At 47.9% G+C, this 26,710-nt stretch overlaps 1 protein-coding gene across 1 annotated transcript in view; it reads left to right on the top strand.

Moving 5' to 3' along the window:
* Positions 1–1,393: 1,393 nt before the first annotated feature.
* Positions 1,394–26,710, top strand: part of NTSR1 (neurotensin receptor 1) — a gene marked incomplete at both ends in the record, with an annotated part of 55,459 nt that continues 30,142 nt past the window's right edge. Inside the window, one exon of the mRNA XM_084271437.1 lies at positions 1,394–2,068. Within this exon, the coding sequence (XP_084127563.1) occupies positions 1,394–2,068 (675 nt within the window). The remainder of the gene's footprint in view (positions 2,069–26,710) is intronic.

Genomic DNA, 26,710 nt, shown 5'->3' with positions numbered 1-26,710 from the left:
TTTGGTTAGTCTTCCATGGTGACCCTATCGGACAGATTTAAGAGGAGGAAAGTTTGGGGGGATATTGACTCTTGGTGGATGGCTCTGGAAAGTTCACTATTTGCATGCAGAGACCATTTGATTGGCTGCAGGATTAGATACATTCTTGCATCAAATGGATAGGCAGTCTGCAGGACCTCAGTGCACACAGAGCCCTCTGGCTGTTGGCAACCAGGTTCCCAACACCTGCTAATGAATGAATGGGACAAATTACACCTGTCTTCGGTGTAATCAGTGGTTCTCTGAGTGGGATTTTCCAGATGTCCTCTATCAAGAGGTCTATCATGAAGACAACTGAGTGGAGAAACAGCTCACTAAGTTTCACCGGGCAGCTGCCTGGCTCAGTGCTCCGGGGCCTGAGAGGGTAACCCCATCACAGACTGCTCATCCTTGGGAGGGCCCATTCGTGTGTCACCCTCAGCATCACTGCGGCACCCTCACAGCCTCTGTACCTGCAACAGGGCAGTCAGAGAGGGCCCCACATACCCAAATCTGAGGATATAGGGATAAGGGAAAAGTCACTGATGGGGACCAAAGCAAAGCAGCATGACTGCTGTGTCATGGTGCTGAGGATGCCCCAGGAAGATCTGGGCAGAGGTAGATAGTTTCTGCTGTTTTTCCATCCTTTCAATACGTTTCTCCTAGCAGCAGGTGGGTGGGTATTTAGGGACTAGTGAGACATACGGATGTCCAAGGATGATGGAGCACCCCTGGTGCCTCTCCTCGGGAGGGGGTGGGCGGTCGTGCTCTGACCCCCTCCCAGCCCCTTCTGAGCCCTCGGCTTACAGCCGTGCCTCCGCGCCCGACTTTGCGAGGGATGGGGAAGGAGGGGTCGCGATGGGGAGGGGCTCTGCAGCCCAGCCCGAATCACGCTCACTGCCTCCCTGAGCCCCAGTTAAAGGGACTCAGCTGGGCTTGCAAGACCCACCTCGGCGACGGGGAGCGGAGACGAGCCGAGGGGCCGCCCCCCGAAGCCGGGAGAAGGCAGAGCCGGCGGGGGGGAGCGCGGTCACCGGCGGTGCGGCGTCTCCCGGCGCGGCTGTGTGCGTGTTAGTGTGTTTGTGTGTGCGTGTGCAGGGAGGCTCCTGCCCTGCCAGGGCACATCTGGGAGCCGGGGAGCTGCAGGGAGCAGAGAGCCGGAGCTGCGGGCTGCTCCCTGCCGAGGCTGCTCCGGGCGGTGTGTGTCTCACACACGCACAAGCGGCAGCCGGGAGCGGCAGGCGCCTCCTCCCCGCCGCATTAAAACGAGCCAAGTTTCCACGCCGGGGGCAGCGGCACGTCGGGGCGCGGCGGCGGGTCCGAGCGCGGCGCCGGGAGGTGCTGCGGCCCCGGCGGGGCCGGCCCGGCCCCGGGGATGCACCTGAACGCCACGGTCCCGGCCGTGCCGGGCAGCCAGTTCCACCTGCACCCCAGCGGCTACGCCAACGCCTCCAACCGCTCCGACCTGCTCCACAAAGGGCCCGACGAGGAGGACTTGGACGTCAATACCGACATCTACTCCAAAGTGATGGTGACCGTCATCTACTTGGCTCTTTTCTTGGTGGGCACCGTGGGTAACTCCATCACGGCGTACACGCTGGTGCGCAAGAAGTCGCTGCAGAACCTCCAGAGCACCGTGCACTACCACCTGGCCAGCCTCGCCTTCTCCGACCTCCTCATCTTCCTCCTCTGCATGCCCATCGAGCTCTACAACTTCATCTGGGTCCATCACCCCTGGGCTTTCGGGGGGGCCGTCTGCAAGGGCTACTACTTCCTCCGGGACGCCTGCACCTACGCCACGGCGCTCAACATCGCCAGCCTCAGCGTGGAGCGCTACATGGCCATCTGCCACCCCTTCAAAGCCAAGAGCATCATGTCCCGCAGCCGCACCAAGAAGTTCATCAGCTGTATCTGGATCGCCTCCTTCCTCCTCGCCATCCCCATGATCTTCACCATGGGAGAGATCTACGGCAAGGACCAGGACCCCGACCCCGACTCCCTCATCTGCACCACCATCGTGGACGCCCCCACGCTGAAGACGGTCATCCAGGTGAGGATGCCGGCGGTCGGGGCTCCTGGAGGATTCGGGGCGGGGCGGCCACCTTCTTCCCTGGGCTCGGCCGCCTAAACTTTGCGGAGACGGGCGGGGAAGGCTGGGACGGGGGTGGACCGGCTCGGGAACGGGGTGTCTGGAGCATCGTTGACGGGCGGACCGGTCCGTGCTGCGCACGGGCGAGGTATTTGTTGGGGGGGGCTGATCTCGTCTCCGTTTGCTGTGCTCCATCCCGCACCCCACAGCGCCGGGCCGAGCCCCTGCACCGGGGTAACCCCTGCACCGCCGTTGTTCCGGTCCTCGGCCGGTGCAAACCCCCCTCCCCGGAGCTCTCTCCCGGTGCGGCTGGTGCCCGGAGCTCACGCTGCCCCGGCCCGAGAGCTCCCGCAGACCCCGGGGGTTGCTCCGGTCCTCCCCAGATGTGGCAGTTCATCGCCAGAAAAACCGCGACTCTCCACCTTTTCTCTGCATCTTCTGCATCTCCTTCCTCCTGCTGGAAAGCGGCCAGCAAGAGCCAGGGAAATAAAACCCCTCTCCCAGTGTCTTGGGCTGATCCAGAGCCCTTCCCCTCCCTGTAGCGACAGATCCCGCATTCAGAAAGTTTTAGGAACAAGGTCACAGGTATCTGAGAAGGAACCGAGCCTGCAAAGCCAGAGGCTGGTATTTTTGCTGTTGCGGGGAAATCCGTAGCTGGTTTCACTAGCCGACCCCTCCTGAGTTCAGACAGGCTTTGCTGGTCTCCTCACGCTGCTTAATCTAACACACCCGTGCGTGGAAAGGATTTCAGCATCCACACTTGCTGCGCTCCAGTGCGCTGAGGGGTTGAGGCATTTGTTTACTGGAGCATTGGGCTTGAAAAATGTAAAAGGCATGGAAGGAGAGGCAGGAAAAGCAAGATGCCAATCTCTGTAGTCCCTTTGCTGCCAGGCTCCCACGTGATGGCTTCTCAATCTTTTATTTTGGACATGAATTTCAGGTGGGTTTAATCAGCAGCCAATTAGAATTTAAAACTGCGTGTGTGCTAAAGCCTTGGAGATGTTCCCCCAGTTAGAGAGGGAACTGAAATGGAAACAAATTGGGATAGTTTCTCCCACTAAAAGCTGGGGAGAGTACATGCAGTTAGGTTTAAGCCCAGAGCCTGTAGATGTTTAGACACATCTCTCCAAGTTTACCCCTGGACTGCTCCAGAAAATGAAAATTCACCCTGTGAAGAAGCACCAGATTCCCTCTGTGTTTGGATTTGATGCCTAACTTTCATCTAGAGATGGTGGGGGCTGTTATTTCTCCTGTAGGTGCTTTGTAGGTTCTGTCAGTGGCAGCCCAGCGTACTTAACCCAAATTCTCTACTCTCTAAGGAGATGTGAGCCACCTGATTTGAGAACAATGTGGCTGAAATGCATTATTTCCAGTTATTTTCCTTTTAGGATTAAACTGATGTTCCTTGTTACCGTGATAGGGCTAAAACCAGAGGATTATTCCCTAGACATGTTTTTGGAGATTACAGTTTAAACAATTCTCAACATATTTTACAGTCTTGCTGTTATTCAGCCTGTACCTCATCCTGTTAGCCAAGTAAGAAGCAGGCAGATGTGAATGCACAGTATGTGAAGTTTACCTGTGGGCTTTCCTCACGTATTTCACTTGTGAATTAAATTAGAAGTAAAAAGAGACAGCTGTTGGGGGGGAAAAAAAATACCCCAGACCCTACCATGGTGTTTATTCTCAGGGGATCTGGTTGCAGAAGTAGATTTGCTAAGGTAGAAAGGTCGTTTAATGGCTTTGCCTCATTCCTCTGATCACAAGGAAGCAGCACACAATGTGACGCAGGGCCCTGGACCAGGGAAGGCTCCAGAGTGAATAAGCAAAGCAGCTGCAAGTCAGGTTTGAAGTGCATTAATGGGAACCATGGCACAGCGTGTGAGCAGGCATTCTCACATCGTAAGCTGTGCAGAGGCTTTAAAAAAGGACAAAGAATGGCAGACCTGTGAAAGGAAGGGCAGTGGTGATGTGAAGAGTGACGTGCAGAGGTCTGGCTGGTTGGCAACCTGGAGCCCTGGTCTCTCGCAGTGGATTCAAGCTGCTTTAGAGCAGGTCTTTGCATCTCATCTCTTCCATTCATGTTCTGTCTTTAAATTAAGCAGGGCAACGATGCACTTGCTCGAGCTGGTGAATCACTTGTAATAAATCACTCACCATAGTTCACTCCTCTTCCTGTTTGGCAAACCGTCTAAAGCAAATTGGGATTTTTTATTATTATTATTATTTCTTTGGAAGCCATTAGTTACCCAAGAGGTTTGATTTGTTGATGGATTGAAAGGCAGTCCCAGAACAGAGCAACTCTAACCGTTTATAGCCTCAGAGCCCAGCATAAGCTGGGGTTCTGCGCGGATCATTGCAGGACCTCATTCCTCCCTGGACTGGAACAAGCTTCCCAGGATGAACATTTAAGTTTATTAATTTAACATCTCTCTCTTTTTGCAAAAGTCCCTTGCTATTTGCTTTGAGTATTTAAGCTTTAATGGGCACTTCTGAGTGAAATTAGACTCTGCGAACAGTCAGTTTTCCTTATAAAAAGAAAAAAACCCCTCAAACCCCTGTTCAAACAGCACTTGGCATGTTTGATTCTCACTCATATTCCTTAACTCGCACCACTTAAGCTCCACAAAAACTGTAAGAAGTAATTACTGGTATTCTTGTAGTAATTACAGATTGCTCAGCTTGGCACATACTGATAAGCAGGAAGAGCAGTGAGATGTTCTGTGGGGTGTCACCATGTGTCATGCAATCGGTATGGCCAGGCACTGCACATCTCGCCTCGTGCCATTGAGACATAACCTCTGTGTGGCTTCTGATACTTAATTCTTTAGAACAGTACTATTTTCCCAGCTTTGTTTATCCCTGCCCTTGCAGCTGCTTAAATCAGGCTGTGAATCTGGTTTATTAGATGTTCCTCACTGCCAAGTTTGCCTGTTACTTCTGTCAGCCAGGGGCATCTGGTTTGAGTATTGGCATCGGTGTGGGATCTGGTAGCAGGAATAAGTCCACAATAGCCACATTACTTGGGTCTAGTTAACACTTTTACTGGCAGACGTTCTCTAAAACACACTGCAGCCAATTTTGGGGCATTTTTCCATGTAAATGAAACACTTCTTAAAGCCATCCCTATACAAGTAAATTCATGTTTCCATGCCACTTTGGCTGGAGTTTGTAAAACTTGGGGCAGAAACAGGTAAGGGGGCTCTGAGGCAGAGTCAGGTGTCTCCCTTGCTCATTTGCGGGTTGGTACCTATGGGTTTGGCTACTTCACAACCTTGTTGTTGGCTCTAGGACCAGGTTCCCCCTAAAACTGGAGCGAACTGAGTCTCCCATCCCACTACATGCAGCCCTGCATGCCAATAGTTCCCATCATAGGCTTTTTCCAAACAGCTCTGGGTTTTAATGCGTGGGTGGCTGTGCAAATGGATTTTCCTTTGTTGATTCCCATTTTCTTGCCATCATACCTTTTTTTTTTTTCTGGAGAGGCCTTTAGTGAACCTTAAGGAACAGGGGAAGTTGAAAGAAATACCTGCAATCCTCAGTCCCATCACACAGACTCAGGCATCTCCTTGACCTGCAATCCCAGGATTTTAACTGAGTCTGGATTGAGCACACATTCAAGGGGAGCCTGGGGGTGGGCAGCTCTCTGGCACCCTGTAAATCATGAGAGAGTGAGGAACTTGTTTTCCTGCTGCACTTGGATGGCTCTGCTGCAGAAATGTCCCCTAAGTGATGCAAGTGCCTGGGTAGCTAGGGCCTGACGCACACTAATGGTTTATTTGCATGGACAGCTGGCGTGAACCCACTTATGAAAACACACAGCAGCAGGCCCTGTGCCTCCCTAAACCACCACAGCTCCATCAGCTCCCAGTTGCTCATTTGGTAGGGCGACTTCTTGGGAAGTCCTCTGGACCTCCTCGCAGGTTTGTGTGGACAGCTGTTTTGCTGCAGTTCTGCTCTGCATCAGCCCACCCTTGTGTGGCAGCAGCTTGCCTATCCCTCCAGATCCCTGGTTTATTATGTTTTATGAAGTCTGCTCATAGTTCAGATGATTTGTAGAGTAAATAACACTGCAACCGCTTGCCCAAGGAGGTCTTCTGCTTTATTTCTTCCTTACATTTCTTCTTGCAAGGCCGTTGGAAGAATGTGCCAAAGAGCCACAGGTCTGAAGGGGACGGGGAGGAAGCACCAGGCATTGGGGCTGGGAGATGCAAGGTGTAGCCTGGCTGCTCAGCATCCATTACCGTGCTCCCTACACACTCTTCCAAGGACATCTATTCAATTCCCATTTGTCTGAGAGGCCCACGCTGTTACTAATTCCATGCACCATGTTGCAAGCGCTCCCTAGTCTTTCCTCCGCTGCAGTGGTGTGGTGCAAGGAGCTTTCTGCCCATGACACAGAGTGGTGAGGGGCTGGAACAGGCTGCCCAGAGAGGGGGTGGGTGCTCCATCCCTGAGGGTGTTCAAGGCCAGGTTGGATGGGGCCCTGGGCAACCTTGTGTAGCTCCAGGCCTGGAGGTTGGTGGCCCTGCCTGTGGCAGGGGGTTGGAGCTCTGTGATCCTTGGGGTCCCTTCCAACCCAGACCATTCTATGATTCTATGACATGCAGTTGGCATGTGGATGGCAGGGTTCTGCCTGCTGGCTGATCCGTGGTGCCATGTCAATAAACATGACAGGTATCTCTCCACAGGACATGAAAATAGCAACACATAAAGCCAAATGGCTGAATTCCCTCCAGGTTTGCTGGCAAATCATACCCAAGATTAGCTAGTGGCTTCAGTTCAGGAATCCTGCGTTTATACTGTTGTTGACTGGAGGGATTGAAGTTGGTTTCTTTTCCTTAGGTCACAGCCAAATTCCTACTATGGCTTTTAATAACAGCACTGTCACTCACTGCAGCTCCACACAGTGATAATCCCACCCATCGGGCCTGGCTGATAAAACTGTTTGGCTACACAGACAGGCTCTCTGCCCACCAGAGGAGCCCATGCCTGGGTACCACTAACCCCTGTGGTGGCACAACGAATCCACACCTTTGCAGCAGGACTGTATCCCATCAGGTCACCATGCTGCCAGCCCCTCAACTAGATGAGAAAATTAAGATGTTAGTGTTTAAATGTGTCTGGATGTGTCCCCAGAGTGATGGAGAGAGACCCCCCTGGCCCCAGTGGGGATGCCCATCTGTGATGGTGTGAGCATCCCTGAGAAGCTGCCTTTTTTTCCACAGACTACACAGGGAATCCAGGGCTTTAATTCAGCATACGCATGACGACAGCCCAGCCTGCCTAATCCCAGCCCGCCTAATCCCAGCCTGTTTACACTATGGCCCGTCTTGCAGCTAGATCTAAATTAAATAAGCTCTTGTGTTCATTGCTTTACATAACCACTTGGCCCGCTGTGTTTTCCTAGTTCTTACATAATTTCTTCTGCTTTTTTTTTTCCTTTCCCTTCAATTGATTTTAATTCACTTGATTTCTGTTTCCCTCCCCCTTCCTGAGATATCAGATGGAAGGATAATAACAGAATGAGGAAATGGGGCTGATCAATTCAGCTCTTCAGTTTTCCTTTTAGCAGCAGTTTGTAAAAGCAGAAGAGATGAAGGTAATCTAGTGGTTCCTCTTTCCAGAGGGAAAAAAAAAAACCACATAAAACAAAAAACCTGCAGCTGCCTTTAATCTTCTTCCAGATCATTTAAAACAGCTATTTAATTGTCTTCTCCCTACTTCCCCCCTCCTTTCCCTTAAAGGCTTTTACTATCGTCTGTGTGCAGCATCTGCTTGAGACTCACAGATGGCACTTTTGCTTCCTGACGTTTAGAAACACTTCTGTGTCCTGCCCGAGGCGCGCCTGATGGACAGCATCCCATCGCAGGACACGTGGGTGCCAGGGTAGGGGACAGAGCGGGCTCTGGGCTTTGACGGTGTCACCATCGTGTTTTCCCTACTCTGAAATCACCCTTTGCTGAGGGGCAAGGGTATCTGGGGAGGCTGGGGGGTGAGGTGGGGTCCAGCTCTGACGAGGAGGGAAAGTCTGAGCATTGTGGCCATCTACCCCTAAAGCAGATAACGTTAGATGCCAAAACCAGCAGTTCCAGTGCTGACATCCCTCCTTTTCTTTGTATCAAGAAGATGAAGCTGGGTTATTGCATTCCCAATCTGTCTGGTTGGTCTCTGGTATAAGCCATCAGTGCCATGTGAAGCCAGGAGTGCTCCCAATGCCCATCCTCACCGTGTCTCCATACCCCACATCACAGGTGTCAGGACATTTGGTCTGGCATGGTAGAGAAAAGTGAGTTATCAATTCTGAGCTTTCCCAGCCTTTCCCCTGCTGCTGTTCCCACAAGCACCTTGCAGCTGCTTGTCTGGTGGGACCATCTGAGACCAGTCCTGTCTCAGCTGCTGGTCCCCACCACCCTCTGTGAGGACACGCCTGAGCAGAGGACCTGGCCAAGCTGCTCTCCTGGTTTCAGGAAGAGCTGCCTCTCTGAGTGATAGATTTTGCTGCCTTTATTATGGAATTTGAGTTGATATATTTAAATTTCCCTTATGAAACGGTGTCCTTGCTAGTCCCAGACCTCTCTGAAATGCAAGCCAAGATCATAATTAACAATGGTCTGTCATCAGGATAGCTGGTGGTCCAGCAGCTCCCCTCCCAATGGTGAAGGGAGTGTGGAGTTCCTTGAGCACGGCTGGGCATCACTTCCAGCTCACTTCTTGAGGTGCAGATGGCACCACGTGCAGGGGCTGTTCTTTGGCAGTGAATTAAGAGTGAATCCTGCATGGCTGCAGCCTACTGGGTGGCAGGACGTGCCTTAGAGGATGTGGGACAGAACAGCTGCACTTGCATGAGGCCTGCTATGGAAAGGGACCTGAGCAAGGCATAGGCATGGGGCCACATATGGCTCCCCTGCCTGGCTGTGGGCACCGAGCACCCATACCATCCCCTGCCCAGGCTGGGCTGAGCAGCTCCCATCTGTAGTTTTGTGTGAGGGTGTGATTTCTTGGAAAGGTTTGGGGGTTTTTCCTGTAAATGAAACTCTCAGGGGGAGAGTCAGCTCACTCATCAGGCTCTGATAACAGCAGCCCCCACGTTTTGCCTCCCGTGGATGCCATTTCTTCTGTCCAATTTCAAAGCATCAGGTGTGGGATTAAGAATGAGAAAAAAAAAGCTGATGATAAATCAATTGAGCTGATGAGTTATTCAGGAAACAAGTGCTTAGGGTTCAGAAATGGTGGTGGTGGTGGTAGAGTGCTAACCCAGCCTGAGTAGCAGGAATTTCTGAGCTGCTGGTTCATTCCCAATATTCTCCTGCATTGAAAGTAACAGTCATTAAGTTTTCTGTGGATGGGAGGGAAATAGCAGTAGGACAGTTTCATATCTTTATACCCAGGTGCCTACCTGGTGCATCTGTGTGTGGAAGTTCATCCTCGTCCTCCCTTCCTGGTGTACCAGGAACTTGTCACCATCCCTGCTCCTGCCAGGACAGAGGATGCTGTGGGACAGGGCTGTATCTCACCAGGAAAGGGCTGCTCTTGTCCTTGGCCTTCTGAGAAGATGCACCTGGAGGAGCTGGTCACTCAGAGGTGATTCAAGTGTGTGAGATTTGTTTCTCATCTCCTGTAGCTTTAATTTGGTAATTCTCAGTGCAGAGAGTGTATTGCCAGGCTTCATGGGGGCTTTTTTCCTCCCAAGAAAAAAATAGAAAGAACAAAGTCTTTTTAACTGAACTTTTTTTTCTAAAGAGAAAGTTCATTGAGGTTTATTTTAAGCTTTTAAGTTCTCAGGGACTAGAAATAATTGTCAGTTGAAGACAGAAATCAGAGAGATGAGATTTTCCTAGCAGAAATGGGAAATAAAGGAGAAAAATTAAACGTTGGTATCTGAAAGCAGAGAGGAAGCATCTCTTACACAAAGTGCTTGTGAAAAAGCTGGGAGTACCTTAAACTATAAAGCCACACACAGAGCAAAAAAGCATATTCAGCATCAGTAAATCACAGGGGCGTTGGAGTGCCAGCAAAGCCTGAGGATGTGCCCTGGGTTTGGTGGCACTGGTTGTGGCTGCATTGCTGGCTCCGGTGGAGCAGCCCCTCATCATCCTCCTGGGCAGCCTTCCTGCTCACCAGCTCCTTCCATGATTTACACCCAGCCTGTGGATGTACACCTCCCCAGATGCTGAACCTTCTGCAGTAAATTTCCCTTTATAAAACTTTCCAGGCGCCTCTTTGCCAAGCAAATCTCTATATATAAAGAGGAACAGGCAGCCTAGACAGGACAGGGTATATAGCCTGATTTCAGCATTTCCCCTTCTCTTTAAAAATACCTTCTGGTACTTTCCTGCCAATTATTATTCCCTCTAGATAACAAAGAATAAATTTTGGTCCACTGCTGCTACAGCCAACTTGAACTCGTGAAGCAAAGGGTTTACCTTGCTTCAAGAGATTTGTTCCGTCTCCGGAGGAAGCGAAGGAGATCAGCAAACACTCCCTTGGCACGTGGCATACCTATCAAGAGACTCCTGGGATGCTGGAAGCTGCCTGAGGACCTTTGTTTCAGGTTCCCCTGGAGAACCTGAAATCCCTATCTATTTGAGCATGTTCAATACCAAATTAACCTGCTTTTCCCTCCTACTTTATGATTTTTTCAAAACCATCTTATAAAAATGCAACTCACGCAGCCACTGGGGGAAGTTTAGCTCGTTGCTCACATCACTATTGATTCCCTCCTGCAAAGACCTTACATTTTATCCTCACAGGGGCAATTTATACATTTTAGTATACTTGTTTCATTCAAAAGAGAAACACAAAGGACTGAGTTTCCCTCCCAAAAGCTCATGTTTTGTGTTTTTATCACTGCCAGCCCTGGGTTTATGACACTGTCATACTTACTTGTTCCTTAACTCCAAGTGTGTGAAGTGTAGTAAAGCAGTGTAGGAGGGTAATATTCAGATGAATAATATTTGCCCCGAGGATGCAGTGATGGGCTGGTGTGTATGCCCCAAACTCTTCATATCACTAAACCAAGGGACAGATTCAACCCCATGCTTGGTCTCTTTCCCATCACTTAGCTCACAGGTACTGCCCAGCAAGAGCAGGAGGGCTGAGTGATGGAAAATCCCTCAAAAGGGCAAAAAGCTATGCAGGGATTTGGTCAGAAAGCATATCACAGTGCAGCAGCCCAGCAGAGCAGGGCACATGGCCAGCCTGGCAGTCCTGGTCCAGCCTGGGGACCAAGCTGTGCCAGGAAACAAGTCCTGTAACACCTGAGGCTCTGAGAGGCAGAGAGGAGCTGTGGCAGAGAAAGGTACTGAGAAAAAAAAGCAGCAATAAAGTAACCAATAAGTTCCCTGCCCCTTTGGGAGATGGTTTTTCTTTCCTCCCTGGAGAAGTGTAATTGAATTTTCTTTGCTCCCGTCGCCAGCAGTACAAGAAGAGGTACAGGCACAGCCTCGTGCACACGCAGCTATCGTGAAGAAAATCCATAAGCAGTGTATGAATGAGGAGGGGGAGAGGAAAGCAAAGGGCAAGAGGGGTTGTGGTTTTGTTTTGTAGCAGGCTGGAATAAACTAGCAAGCTCTGAAAGCTGCTCAGGGGTTCAGCGATGGATCAGTGCACTGGGCAGCACCAGGCAGCCAGGAGGGCATGGAAATAGGGTGTGACATCATATTGATCATGTACCTCCCTTCAAATGCTTGTGGTCTAATGCCCTGGGACAGAGGGGTGTTTCACCTCCATGGTGCCATGCTGTTCTCTGCTATTTCCCCCAAAATGAGTTCCTCAGGGCACCAAGATGGGACTTGCCACTAGTATCTCCTCCAGTGCATCAGGCAGCCAACCAAATCTGTGCAGTCCACTGCTAACAGCTCTCGTGCTTGAGTCTGCAGTGGGATGGTGTTTGACTTAAATAGGGCCTGTAATTTATTTATAACCACATATCCAGCACTCACTATCATATTTAATGCAAATAACATTCAAGTGAAATCCCCATTGAGAGGCACATTATGAAGATTAACAGCCCAGCTTTTCTATTACCCTGGTTTCTGTGGTGCTGATCTGTGCTTGGTGCTTTACAGGCCAGTGTTAAAAATAAAATGGAATCAAGAAATCTATAACTAAGACTGCCATTTTGCAAAAAAATCAGTGCCTGAAAGCCTGCTTGTGCCTCCACAGCCAAAGGAAAGGGTTGGAGGCATAAAATCCTCTGGGAAATGCTGACATCCAGGTAGGCAAGAACCTCAAAAGGTAATCTCTGCTGGTCACGCAACAGGCCATCTGTGAGGGTTTTATTTCTTTTAATTATATAGCCTGCTTGCCTTTTAAACAAGCTGTCAGAAAAATTAATCTCACCAAGTTTAAGATGACACTGAACATATTCTCATGCCCTGCAATTATCTGGAGCTGTTTTATTCCTTTGTATCTTCATGTGATGAATTTGTCGGGTGCAATGGCGTGGGCTCAGCACCTCGTTATGGACTTTGTTAATAGGTTTGTGTCTGATCTGTGTCCCTCTCTGTCCCTCCCACCCTCTAGGGCCCTGCCCAGGTCAGTGCCCAAGTTCACTTGTCATGGAGGAGGAATGCGACCAATGTCACATGGTGAAGTGTGGCCAAACCCATAAGTAGCTTCCAGGACAAGACTCAGTCTTGTTTTGCTTTTCATCTTGGATCAGGTGCTCACTCCAGCTCTGGTTTTGGCTGGGAGAGAGTTAATTTTCTTAACTATGGGACTGGTTTGGATTTGTGCTGAAAACAGTGCTGATAACACAGAGAGGTTTTGGTTCCTGCTGAGCAGCGCTCACACAGAGCCAAGGGCTTTTCTGCTCCTCACCCCATCCTACCAGGGAGCAGCTGGGGGTGCACAGGGAGTTGGGAGGGGACATGGCCAGGACAGCTGAGCCCAGTGACCAAAGGGATGTCCCATACCGTATGGCATCATGCTCAGCAGGTAAAGCTGGAGAGGAAGAAGGAAGAGGGTGGCAGAGCGATGACTTTTGCCTTCCCAAGTCCTCATTACATGTGATAGAGCCCCACTGTCCTCGGGGTGACTGAACACCTGCCTGACAGGGAAAGAGGGGAAGGGGTTCCTTGTCTTGTTTTGCTCCTCTGCATGGATTTTGCTCTACCTATTAAGCTGTCTTTATTTCAACCCAGGAGTTTTCTCACTTTTACTGTTCAGATTCTCTCCCTCATCCCAGCACGGGGCTCTGAGGTCCTTAGTACCCATCTGGGGTTAAACTGTGACAGCAGAGAAGCTGCTTCAAGCTTCACCACAACAAATAATGCAAAGGGGCTGTTGCAGGACATCGGCTCTGAGACTTGTTTTGGCACCTCCTCTGCAGATTGCCATCGAGGGGCAGTTCTGAGATGCATTAAGGAAAGACACCAAACTTGGAGTTTAACCTGCTCCTTGGTATTGCAGGCAGGGTTTAGGGAAGAGCATGCTCCATGCAGGCAAACAGCCATGGCTGTGGATATCGGGCTGCTGAGCCTCTGCCCCTGTACACTCAGTCTTGCACAAACAACATTAGAAGTGTGGTGTGTATGTCAAAGGTCTCACAGGCTAAATAATCACCTGAGCAATGCCACTCATTCCCTGTGGCATTGTACAGGTACCAGCTCTGACACTGGTGTACTTGTTGCACACTAAAAGATTTCCCCTTGTTGCAGAGGGGAAGAGAAACCTTCCCCCTCCTTTGCTCTAAGAGGGGTCATGCAATGGTGAGACCTCCTAAGGGCAGCTATTGCTTGAGGGCAGCGTTGGGGTGTTGGAAGGGAATAATGAGCCCAGCTTTAACTGGAGACAGGTCAGTGCAATGGCAGTACGGCCAGAAGCACTGTCTGATCTGTTGGTTGTTTTCCAAGCACATCCTGGAGCCAAGGAAATATTATTTATTCTCTAGTGTCTAGCAAGAAAGGGGTTTTGCTTGAAGATAAAGCACTGGCAACTACAGTAGCCATTTTTTTCTGAGAGTCAAGGAAAATGGCAGAAACCTATTAGACCTTCTAGCTCACTGCCAAACACACTCTGCTCGGGAGCAGCAAAAAGCTCAGAGAATTTCCAGCAAGAGATCCATTATGGATGCATTTTCCCTCGGTTCATCACCAAGTCAGAGTCCACGGGTCTCACTGACAACATGTCTCAGGGCAGTGCTTCCAGTGAAAATAAAACCACCATTAATCCCAAGAAATGGGGCTTCTAAAAGGGGCCAGTGTGGAGAGGGGGAAGTAATGACAAAATAGAGAGGCTGTGGCTCCCAGCAACCAGGTGCCCCAGCTCAGCTCCCAGCCACAAACCCACCATCTTCCTGCACCCTCTCTAAAATTCTCAAATCCCATCAGGTCCTGTTGGTGTTTCCTACAGTCTTATCCTGTTTCACTGAGGTTTTGGCTTGGTGCAATCCCTTAGGAACCTGCTCTTTAAATTCACCCTCTGGAGAGCGGCTCCCTGCTGTGTTAGGCAAAGGCTGGTGGCTAAATGATGTACTGGGGGGCAAGGGGAGGATTTTGGGTTCTGAGCATCGATAGGACTTTAGGATAGAGTACCTGAGCTGCATCAGAGGGAGCTACTCCACTCCTTTGTAAGAAGAAGCAGCACCTAGTTCACTAGTGATATTAATGCTGGGGGTCTTCTAGGAAAAGAGAAGGAAGATGAAGGATGTGACAGGAGCTATTTATTTCAAGAATGAGATGCCATGTGCATTGCTGCTCACCAGCTCTGTTCTCTTCCAGCAAATGAGGTCTCCCACCCCTGTCACTCCCTGTCTAGCCTGAGATCTGCTGAAAAGGGTTAGAGAGAAGTGATCTGCAGGGAATGGCTCTATCAGAGGGAGACAGCAGCACAGGTCTTCCACTTTCATGAATGCTTCTTTTTCCCCCCTCTTTTCCCCCCCTTTTATCAATGCAGATGCTTCAGGAAAGACTGCAACACGCATAGTGAGGTTACAGTCAGAAATAAAGCTGGCTTGTGCTTTCATTACTTTGAGACAAGCGTGTTTGGGAAAGGGAAGATTGCAGGGCATACTCTAGAGGTTTTCTCCTATCATGTAGTGCTGTGCTAAATTCCATCCCTTAAATATTGCCCAGGCAAAAGTGGCTTTTAAGGGCTCTCAGGCACGTTGCAAAGTTACATCTCCTTGCTCTTGCACAAAACGAGTTCAAATGATGTTTCTGTTTCCTGCTCAAAAGGTTGCTGGTTTCTTCCCTGTGAAATAATGGAAAACTGTTAAACTCATCAGCTCTTCAGGGGAAAAAAAAACCCATAATTTGCTTGGTTTCAATTAAAACAAAAAAACCTAAAGCAATAAAAACCCCACTGGCAGCCCTTAAAAAGTTGAAGCAAAGAGTCAAAGGCAGAAACAGGGCAAAAAGTGACAGTTTTATATACCTCCTGCTGGGTACTGATAGAAGAGGCCTTTGTGCCTGCAAAACAAAACTGGTTTTCTGTTAAAGCAACTATTGACTCAAACTGTATGAGTGCAGCTGTAGCTTTGCAGAGAAGCCATACGCCAGCGAACAGGCTGACTTCCTCGCATCTGCTCGCCCCTGCCCAGCCGGTGCCCTGCCTCTGAGCTGGATTCAGCTCATTGCACAAGCGACAGGGACCCTTGGACCCTTCTCCCTTGGGGATGTAAATCAGAGATGTGCTTCCAAACTCAGCAAGAAACATTCCAGGTGATTTTTCCTTAATATTGGCCCAGGAGAAGGGGCAGGTTTGGGCGATCTGTGTGGCTTTTCCTGTTTCCTGGTTTTACAGGGTCGGACCAGTGTGGCTGTGATGGGGCTGTGTCTGGCAGGGTGCATTCCTTTATTTTCCATGTGGATTTACTCTAACACCTTCCTGAGCAACCCAAACAGTGGAGAGCAGCTTCTTTTTAAGGCCATGCCTATCAATCTGCCTGTACAGACTATTTTGACTGTGGATATTGTTGATACAAAATTGAAGCACAGTTGAAAATTTCTTGGGCATGAATTCCTTTTCATCAGTGGGCTTGCTTTCCTCTCTGGGGGGGTGGTCCACACCTTAAACTAAAGGAAAACCTTAACAGTTAGCAATTTCCCTTTATTTCTGCCCTACAAATCTCATACAAGCACGTTTGCAAAAATGTGGAGCCTTTACATCAACTGAGTGGCTACTCCCCTTCAGAGCCAGCATCCCCTCTGGAGCGGTGCTGCTCTCCTGCCAAGAGCCAGCTCGTGCCTGAGGCCTCTTCAGGTCAGTGGCATCTCAGCAGTGGGGAAACCACTCAGGTGGAGAATGGGTCTTTCTGCCTGGCTGCTTCCACTTATAAACAGACACTGGTCCCAAACACAGGGTTGGTGTTATAGCGGGAGGAAGCTGGTTTCCATCCGCAGAGCTGGGTGAGCCCGATGCTTCCAGCATCAACCCCGTAGCACTGTGCCAGGCTGTTTTTATCATGCTGGAGTGTTACACCAATGTTTCTATAGGCATAAATTGTTGGCACACAGTGAGATTCTTGGGAATCCCCCAGGAATGGAGTTGGCAGCCAAAGACCTTCTCACCGGTGGTGAAGGGCTGTGCCCAGCATCCCGGGGAGGCTGATGGGGAGAAAATCAGTCCTTTCCCCCAATCCTGTCTGGGAATGAACCCGATGAAAATTATTACCAACAAACACCAAGGAAGAAGCTATGAAAAATGACTTTCCAGGCTGGGACAGTGGTTGTTTAGATAGAGTTTTCATACCTTCATTCGATACTCCATTGGAGCTTTGCTGGAGATAAGCGATCTCATAGAAAACAGGGCTTTTGTGTCTGGTCACAAAGAACGGATTTCAAAGACTGCTGAGGAAAGCAGAGTTATTATCCAGGGAGACAAGAAATTCAGCTGAAAATAAATTGTGGCTTTTTCATTTATAATTCTAGCTGCAACTTGTCAGAAATCTGGCTCCAGCCAAGATGATTGGGCTGGAAACGGGGCAAATCAGCGCTGAAACATGCGTTGGTCACACCTAAGAAACCAGCTTGTTTCAAGACTTAATCACAAAATGCTTCCAGCTTCTCCTTCTGTTCACAATGCAGCATTCAACAAAAAATGGGATGTTTTTTTAGGAGCAGGCAGTTAAAGCGGTAATGTGGGTATGAAGCAGGGCTGCTGCCCTGCCTGCCTCTCCCAGCTGCTGGGTGAAGTTTTGTATTTAAATTGTTTTTTAAGGTGAATGAGACGAGCTTGCCTGAAGCACCAGCATCAATCCCCTAGCAAAAACGGACCGATTAAATAAACAGAGATTTCCCTGCTATTAGCGCTGTTTAGATGACTTTGAAATGCTTATTATTCAAAGTAAATGAATTACATAACCTTTTCCCTATTTTTGGCTCAAGCAGGAGTCAGTGAATTTCCTTTTTCAGAGCAGAACATTTGTGCTTTTTACCATGATTCAGGGAGCAGTTCTGTACTTTGAAACCAGTGTGCGGATGATTCACAGTGACACACTTTGTGTTGGCAACGGGCCTCAGCTCAAAAGCCTCAGCACCCTGGTGAGGTCCAGGCTGCACCCCTCCAAAATTTGGGCTTGCAGCTGCAGTGACCCTGGGGGAACCGGCTACAAAGAGCTTCAGCCCTGGACTACACCAGAGCGCAAGTTAGCATCGCAGCTGACTAGGACAGGCTTTCATTACATTTGTAATACATCCTCGTGTTTGTGAAAGTTTCATGGGTCACTTTACTTCCCTTTTCCCCTTTTTTTCCTTTTCTTTTCCTTTTCTTCTTTTCATGGTGATGGTGACCACTGCCAAGCTGTGGATGCCCATTCCCCAGCCAGGGACACGAGCCACATTGGCAAGGTGACCCAGCTCCTCTTTTCATCACCATGGCTCTGCGTCAGGCAATGTTCTTGTGGATTTTCATCACGGTTTAAGTCCTGTAATGCTCTGTGGGTATCCAATGCTTTGGAGCTCTGGGGCTTTTTTTTTTCTTCTTCTTTTTTAATGTAAGACATATAAGGTGGCAGGAAGGGTTGGAGTGTGGTTTGGGTCCACTCCCCAAAAGGCTGTCCTTGCTGCACTGGAAGGAAAGTGATTTCCCACCCTAGCTGTCCCTGCTTTCTATCACTAGAAGTGAGAAGAGATGGAGTGGTGCAAAAAGTGTTGTGGAAGCTGTGCTGTTTAACTCTCCCTTTAGTGTGTTATCTATCAAAGTAATTATGTGTGGCTCGGCAACCTCAGACTGCCTCAACAGTATCATTCTCCTGTAGCTTTTCTGTTGCCATCTAATTAAGATGTTATTGTTTCATTCATGTTAGCTTGCATTTTAAATAAGGAGATGGGGACAGCGTGGCTGATTGATAACTTGTTCCCTGTGTGGGTACAGATAGGTGTTAATTCCCTGTCAGGCCCATGCTTTCTCTTTCCTTATGCATCTCAGACATCAAATTGTAAATAAAGGAGAGAAAGCCTAGGTCTTGATGATACTTGATTGGCTTCCTCTGTTGGGTCTTGGGGAGGGCCAGTGACATGCCCTTGCTGGCTGCTCGGGTAGTCGCTGGTTGCACGTGAGCTGCGTTTTGAGGAGCGAAGGAACTTTCATCCCAACACGAAGCTCTGCTCTGGAATTGAATATGCTTCCATCTCCTGTTCCCTTTAATTTACATTACATGATTTATCACTGCCACAGCCAAGGCAGGGAAGGGGGGGAAAGCGAGGCTGGGTGAGTATGCAAACATCCCTATTAGAAACATGACCTGAAATGATCTCTGTAAATAATGTGGCGTGGCTCAGCAGCCCTTTTCTCCCCTTGCATGTCATGATTTGCTCCCAAAACAGCCAGTGTGAGGCAGGCACACATCCACACCACCCTTGGGAAGCTCAGCAGCCTCAGGCTCCATCAGCCCTCCCTGCTCCCTGGATGCAAAGCGCATCAGCCGCAGTGGAGATGGAGGACAGAGAGGTGGGCACGTTAAATGGGAGCAGAGGTGCAGTACTCAACAAGGGTGGGTTTTGAGGTGGGGAGCTGGAATCTGGTCACTTATAATCTCCCCTGCTCCACGTGTTGCTGTGGCCTTGAAGCACGTGTGCTTTCGTAGGGTATTTTTAGCAAACTTAAGTTTACCAAAGGTCGCAGAGAAGTAGAGCATCAGCATCTGGAAGAGCTGTCATTCCACTTCCAGTCTAGCAGGAGTAACACATTGACTTATTTATGAGAGCAGTCAGCTCCCTGCTCTCTGTGTGTAAAAATCTGCTTTACCTCTCCCAGCACAGAGAAATAATTTTATTGTCAACAATTCTATGTCCTTAATAAAACCTTAAAGCAAGTTAAGCAAAGATTTGAGGGAAATGGAAATGTTCCCAGATATATATATATATATATATATATATATATACACACTTTAATTCTTTTCAAAACATTCCAGTCTCTCACTGTCTGAACCAACAAGCAGCAATCATGACTGTTGACTGCTGGATAAAGACTGCTGGATAAATCCTTGGTCCCAGTGATTCCCAGTGGCTGTGGCAGCCTTTGGGTGCTAATGCCATGCCCACTTTTGTTGATTTCCTCCTGATCTAGTTCCATCTTCCACCATGGGAAAGGGATTGGCAGCATCTCACCGACACCAGCAATTCCCAGTTAGCTTTCATTCCATCTCTTCTGAGCTGCACCAACAGCCCATCCTTGCAGGCACAGAGGAGCCTGACTGTACAATGATCTTCAAGGAATTAAATTAAATCTTGCAAGAGAACATCCAAATATTTTGTGCCCAGTAGGAGAAACTCAATCTGTTAGCTGGAAAATGCCCGTGTCAAGACTGACTAATCCCAGTGCAGATGATATGTGGAAAATGAAGATATTTGTTGCTTTCTGCAGAGAAAGATCCATCAAAATGGCAAGAGTTGCTCCACAAGCATGAAGAGGGAGAGTACAAGCCATGACAGCACTATCTGGTTTATTTATGTCATTGGCTTGTGTCACTGTGTGTTGATGCTGTTGGGACACAGCTGGGAGAGGACATGGGAAGCAGTGTCCCCAGTCAGACCATCCTGGGCACACCACAGTCCCAGCTGCGTGGGATGACCCTCAGTGCCACACAGGAAGAAGGCACAAAGAGCTTGAGGGGAGTGAATGTGCTGGGTCATGGAGACCTATGACATCCACCTGCAAAATCCAATTAAGTTCTGAAGCCTGACAGCGGGATTTCTGCCTGAAACAGGTACTTCAGTGTTTATGGGGGTGCCAGCCTGATTTCATTGATTAGATTTTGATGATACATCAGCAAACCATCAGTATGACCAGTCCAGAGGTGGTTAGACAGGGTAATGTAGTTAGGGCTGTCAACCATCAAGACAGGCTTGGCTGAACAGTCAGAGACACTAAGCTAAAATGTCCTTGTGCTTCATCAATATAATTATTTTCATGAAAAATGCCAGTTCTTATTAAACAATTGCCTGTCATAATTGTCTCTAAAGCTGTCATTACCAAGGAGTCAGCTGTCACTTGTGCTTCTGGAGATATTTCTGCCAAATTCTAATGAAATTGCCCAGCAAACCTTTGCTACAGAATACTGAGGTAGCCCTGGGGCTCAGAGGAGGGTGATACATCTCTGCCCTGGCTTTCCCCAGATGCTGTTGTGGTCTCTGCAGGCTGCAGAGGCAGGAGAAGCTGATCTTCCCTACTGTTCTCACTCATCCCTCAGTGCTTGTCTCAGGAAAACTGGGGGCAAAGGTTGTGGAGATGCATCTGCCCATGGCAAGAGCGGCATTCCTGCTTCCAGTGCTCTTGGGCTGGAGACACTCTATCTCCTTCATCTTTTCCTTCCACTGCAGATGTTCCTCCTGGGAGAACAATAGTGTTTGTGGTTTCATAGAGAAATAATTCTTTTTCAAAGGAAAAAAGGATGTTTGGGTCAAACCAAGAAGAATTAATTAAGAAATTTATCAGGGATGAGATAAACAAAGTAATTAATTTGGGTTTGACCTACAGCACTTTGTTGTAAATCAAACATGTAGTCTGAGCTGAGGCGAATCACCTTTCTTCATCTTTTGCCTTAGACTCCATCTTTCTCTTGTTGCTTTTCAGTGTAGGAAAATTCTGAAATAAACCAGTAGTACAGCATGAGGTTTTGTTGTTTAATATTTTGAAATGACATGTGTTAGTGTTTCCAGACAGAAAACAAGTGTTTATTTTACAATACTGAAATAGTTCAACTTCCCCCTGCTTTTGTTTGTCAATATTGTTTATTGAATTTAAAAGGAACCCTCAAGTAGTTTTTTGTTTCCTTCCAAAAATTGATTTTTCATCCAATTCACCATTCTCAGCAGAAGGCTACTCCTCTGTAAGTGCTGTGTATGTAAGCAGGAGCAGAATCCTGTACCTTCAGGTCAGTAGCTGCCCATCCTTTTGTGTCACCCTTCACCTGGGTGACTTGTGTGAGCTGATGGACCTTGACAAAGGGACCTCCAGAAGTAAGAGGTTACCACTGACATTAGAGGCTTCACACTGTAGGAGGGGATGCAAACGACACAGCTTTTGCACTGAGGGTTCATGTAGCAGCTACCTGAAGTTGACAACACAGATATAACAAGTTTCAAGGGGCACAAGATTTGCTCTTTCACATAATCATGGCAATTAGGACTGCTTCAGTTATTAAAAACTCCTTACAGGATGAAGCCATTTTCGAAACTGGTTTTATAATTTGTATTCCTGCATCTGCTCAATCCCTGTACTTGCCATTACCTTACAACAGTGTGTAATATATCCTTAAATGTGCAAAGCTTCTACACTCTCCAAGATCTTTCTAGTTACGTTTTCCGTACAGCATTGGCTGTCTCACTGCGATGACTCAAAGCATGTCTGGTTTGGCTTCATCAAACCCCAAACCAGGTTCCACTTCTTCTAAGCACTTTCATTAATGCATAATGAACATATACATAAATTGTCCCCTATAAGTTAGGCACGATTTTCTTGGCATTCTCTCTGGATTTGCTTTGTTTAAAGTGTCTGTCCTCTAGCGTGTCTCCTTTTTTTAGTCTGCTCGTGGTCCTGCACTGCTGAAGATGTCTGTGCCAGGTATATACAAGGGAGAACCTGAAGAAAGAGTGTTTAATAAGGTTTCTAGCAGGTTCTAAATATAATATTCCAAATAGTACTCAGATGGCTGGTGTTTCTCCCTCTTTACATTTGGCTCAGGCTCTTTCTTTCTGATCTCAGGTTGTGAGACCGAGTGTATCATTAAAGATCAGATAAATCCCCTTTTTTTCATCTATATGATCCCTGCTTTTCCAGTAGCTGTGCAGCAGAGCAGAACTTCTGAATGGCTTTTCCACAAGCCCCAGGCAGGTCCTGTGAAACCTTTTGATGCACTTGAATTAGGTTTGAACTCTGCCTTTACAATAAAAGCCTGTGCTGGTATCACATCCATGAATTTATAGAAAAAGCCTTTTCTTCATGCAAAAGGAGAAGAGATCAGAGAAAGTGGCTTTGTGATTACCCTCACAGAGCTATTGTGGGGATAACAGCCTCGCTGCTTGTAGCAGCTGCAGCTGCAGACCTGGATGTACCTGGATGCCCACGGGTTTGGGGTGAGCGAGGAGTGACCTACACTTCTCAACTTCCTCATGTAAGCTGTGAACCTGATCGAGGGGTCAAAGCTGGCATAACTTTGTCATGGTAGCTATGCTTTGTCTAGTAACACTGTGCAGGGAATAGAAGGTAAAATTAATAAGAATTGTAAGTATGGATGAGAAAGGTATTTCCAGCATCAGGCTGTGTGCCCTCAGAGTGGGATTGCACTGTGATTGGGGCTGGGGCTGATGGATAAATAAAACCAGATAATTGATAATAGAGCTTGAGCTGATGAGAAAGACACGAGGGCAACCAGCAGCAAACCCTGTAAGATTCACATGGTCAGGGAAGACAGTGAGAGAAAGCAGGAGAAACGTGCCTTGATGTGGAGATGTCTGGATCTGGGCAACCCAGCTGTGGCATCTTCTCTGTGTAAGCAAGGAGGAAAACATCCCTGAAGGGAAACAGTCACAGCAGTGATGAAGTGATGCACAGCAAATCCTCCAGACTGGCTGAGATCTGGCTCTCCTCTGGTGATTGTCCTCTTCTCTGTCACTCACGTGTCAATTGTAAACAACAGCCCGGCAGGGAGTTGAGTCTCGAGAATGTTTAGTTTATATCTTAAACACAATGAAGTGATGCCTCCCTGAACTGGTAATTCAGTACAAGGCACATGGAGAGAATGCCTCACATTGGCTGTTCCCATTCCCAACAGCTTTACCTGCAGTGCTTTACCTTTCCCAGCTCTGTTTAACCACACCAGGCATGAAGGAAGCAACATCTGCATCCTTGCTTACACCTATTTTTGAAACCTCTTAAAAGACAGACAATCCAAAGGAAAATGACCTGCCACACTTCATGCCTTGTCCCCCTGTGTGCCCAAGACATCGTGACCCCTTGCTTCACAAAGAGAGGTCAGAGGTTGGTATAAAACAAGCACTCTCTTTTATTCTTACACACCCTGCTTATATATCCCTCCTCCTCCTCCTCCAGCACTTTCAGTGCCCGTGGAATGACTGAGGACATGGACCTTTTCATTCCCATGACTTGGTTTCAGAGTTAAGCACCTTACTGCAATTAGAGGAGCCACTTCTCAGGGGTACCACAGATTCCTTTAAACTCCCATGAACATCACTGGAAAGCCAAATCCTCCCTGCATTTGTGAAAAGACAGGCTTTTTTCTTGACATCCAAATTTGGCTTTATTAGATTACAATATCTGTGTACTCAGTCTGCCAGCCTGGCATTTCAGCTCCCCTGGGGATGTGTTTATTACCTTTAATCAAAGCAGTATTATTACATAGGAGCTAGATTGAGGTATGGAAAGTCAGACTTCCCAGGGTCACTTGAAGGCTTCATCTAAAAATAAAACTTCCTAGAAAACAGAGAAAAGTCATTGTGAAAATGCTTGTGAAGGTTTAGAGCAGACCTAGTTATTTTCTGCCTATTTGTTTACCTGAAAAAAACAAGAATAATAAAAGCTTTCTTGAACCCAGTAGGAAATGGACAGTTTTGCTTAATGAATCACTTCATGTCTTTGTCCATAGAATGCTGAATAACTTCAAGGTACTTCCAGCATGTCAGCGCTGTGTATGCTGTTCTCTCTCCATGAAAATTCATTGCAGTACCTGAATACTGAGCACTAATGAGACTTCTCTGCACTTAAAGGGCTGAAATTAAAATATGGCAATTACTGAAGTATCTTCCATTAGATGGAATTATTTATGAGAACTTGTCACTTAAAAGACTCTCAGCTTTTACTGAATCAGAAATCAAGAAGTTTCAGGCTGTTGTCTCTTTATTTTTCCCCACCAGCATGACACAGGAGCATCTCTTCCTACATTGCAATGAGTTACCTGGGAGAACAGAGTCTAAGATTTCTTACGTGTCTTCTGTAACCACTGAGGTTCAAGTGGAGTCTCTCCAAACAATTCAGAGCTGAAGAGCTTCATCTTCACCAATTTTAATGCTCATCCTTCATTGTCCTTCATGGGAAGTAAATCTGGAAGGACTTCAACTTATTATCCTGGCATTCAGTTCTGTAGGTGTTGACCATAGGGAACATCAACCCACCAAATAATTAAATTTTTCAGTATTTTTGGCAGAGTCAGACCTGAACTTGGCATCCCAGATCTTTATGCCCCTCCTCACATCTTCAAAACTTGGAGAGTTCATTTTCTAAGGCCACACTCAGACCCAAATTGAATAGGTTACACCTCTAATACTTTGAGGTTTCACTATATGCAATTTTCTTTTCAACTAGAAGAGGAAACAATATTAGAAGTGCACCTGTCATCCACTCTGAGGCATGATTTTGTAGTCAGAGAAAATAGATTTTATTAAAATAGTGAACTGAAATGAACTGAACTGAAAAACAAGCAGGTAAAAAAAAAAACCCTCACCAAAAAGATCTTGGTGAGTTTTGGGCAAGCAGGTCCTTCCTTGATCTTAGGTAGGAGCAGACACCTCAGTTACACTCAGGAAATTAATTTGAGTGTAACTTGCCTGTTAACAGGTTAGCAAGTGGGAGTTGGGGTGGTCCCTGTGGTACAAAGATGCTGACATGAGAAGATAAAGACACTAACACCGGTGGTGCCTGGCAGTGGGAGTGGTACCTGTAGTCTCAAGGGTGAGGGTGAACTGAGGAGTATCCTGGTATGCCACAGATCCATATGGGTCATGTTCTGCCTTGTGTTAGTTAAAGTATTGGCAGTTGGCTTATCTCAGAAGATGGTGCTTGTGCTTAAAATACATTCCTTGTCTTAAGGGTAGAAGGGGTCACTGTGAATCTTGTGTCTTTATTAGCTTTTTGCAAATAGAAATGTTTTTGAGGGGTGAATGGTAATACTGCTGGTTCTCTGTCCCTGCCTTATTGTTGAAGGGAGAGAAAAGAAAGGAGAAATTAATTGCCTTTGAAAGGTATCACATGAAATTGAAGAAGTCATCAGTCACTGAAATGAGGAGAATGTTTCATTAGAAAGCCAATTTGCCCTTTATTGAGACTGACGTGTGCAGGTACTTGCGCTGATCCATCGGCTTTTCTCTGCGAGGCTCTGAGCAGAAGCAGCCCTCTCCACAACGTATGGGCTGACCCTGCCCTTCTTCCCATCCCACACCAACCCACAGTCTCAGGAAATCCTCTCCAGACACAGAGTATCTTTAAAACATTTTGGGACAGAAATCGGCCACTGGAGAGACCCACACCAGCAAGGGCAGGGGCTGGAGCATCTCCCTTCTCCAGCTTCTCACCAGGGTTTCTGCCAGCAGCCGAATCTCTGCACAGGGAAGACGAATGGGGTTTGGCACATCTCCCTCTGGAGGCTGCCAGTCCCTATTTGAAGCAACGCAGCTTTATCCTTGGTCACTGAAACGGAGCCAAAGAGACTGAATGAACAGGGTGGGTGGAGAGGAGAGGGCAGAACACACCTCACCGCAACTGCCAGGGGGTACAGGGATCCTTCCTGAGCCTTCAGCCTGTGAGGTTGAACTGGGGTATTTCTGGGCAACTTACTGAGGCTGACACCCTGTCACCCTGGGCACAGGCTTGGGGCCAAGGAAGGGTCAGCACATAACAAGTTTGCTCACAGAGTAAAAGCCAGGAATCAACAAAAAGGCGCTTTTCCACAAACCCCTGGGTGTCTCTCTTTCTTTAGCAGGCATCTCACCCGGGCCAAGCTGCAGTTTGTCCACACATGATCGGCATTCAGGGCAAGTCGAGCATCTTCTGTCTGTGTAACTGTGAAAGCAGAAATGCTCTGCCTGCCTGAGAGGAGAGACCAGACACGGCGATGCCGGCTGCACCATGCAGCTGCAGCTCATGCTGGCAGCTGCTGGCTGCCTGGAGATCTGCTTTTGTGGTTTGCACTGACCTTTCCTTGATTCATGCAGAAAATGGACATGACACATGCTAAAACAATGGCAGTGCTGTCCAATAACTTCTACATAAAAGTAGCTTCTTGCAAAGAGACATAAGGAAAAGGATCACAGGCTGATTTCGCCGTCAGGTTCTCGGTGTACGGGATGTTCAGCAGCAGCATGGAATGGAAAGGAAGCATGTTGGTTCATTGTTGGGGTAGCAAAGCCAGATGCTCCCAATCCT

This window comes from Gallinula chloropus, assembly GCF_964237585.1.
Source record: "Gallinula chloropus genome assembly, chromosome: 16".
Classification (NCBI taxonomy): Eukaryota; Metazoa; Chordata; class Aves; order Gruiformes; family Rallidae; genus Gallinula; species Gallinula chloropus.
The sequence above is the reverse complement of the archived record's forward strand: the minus strand, read 5'-3'. Positions and strand labels throughout refer to the sequence as shown.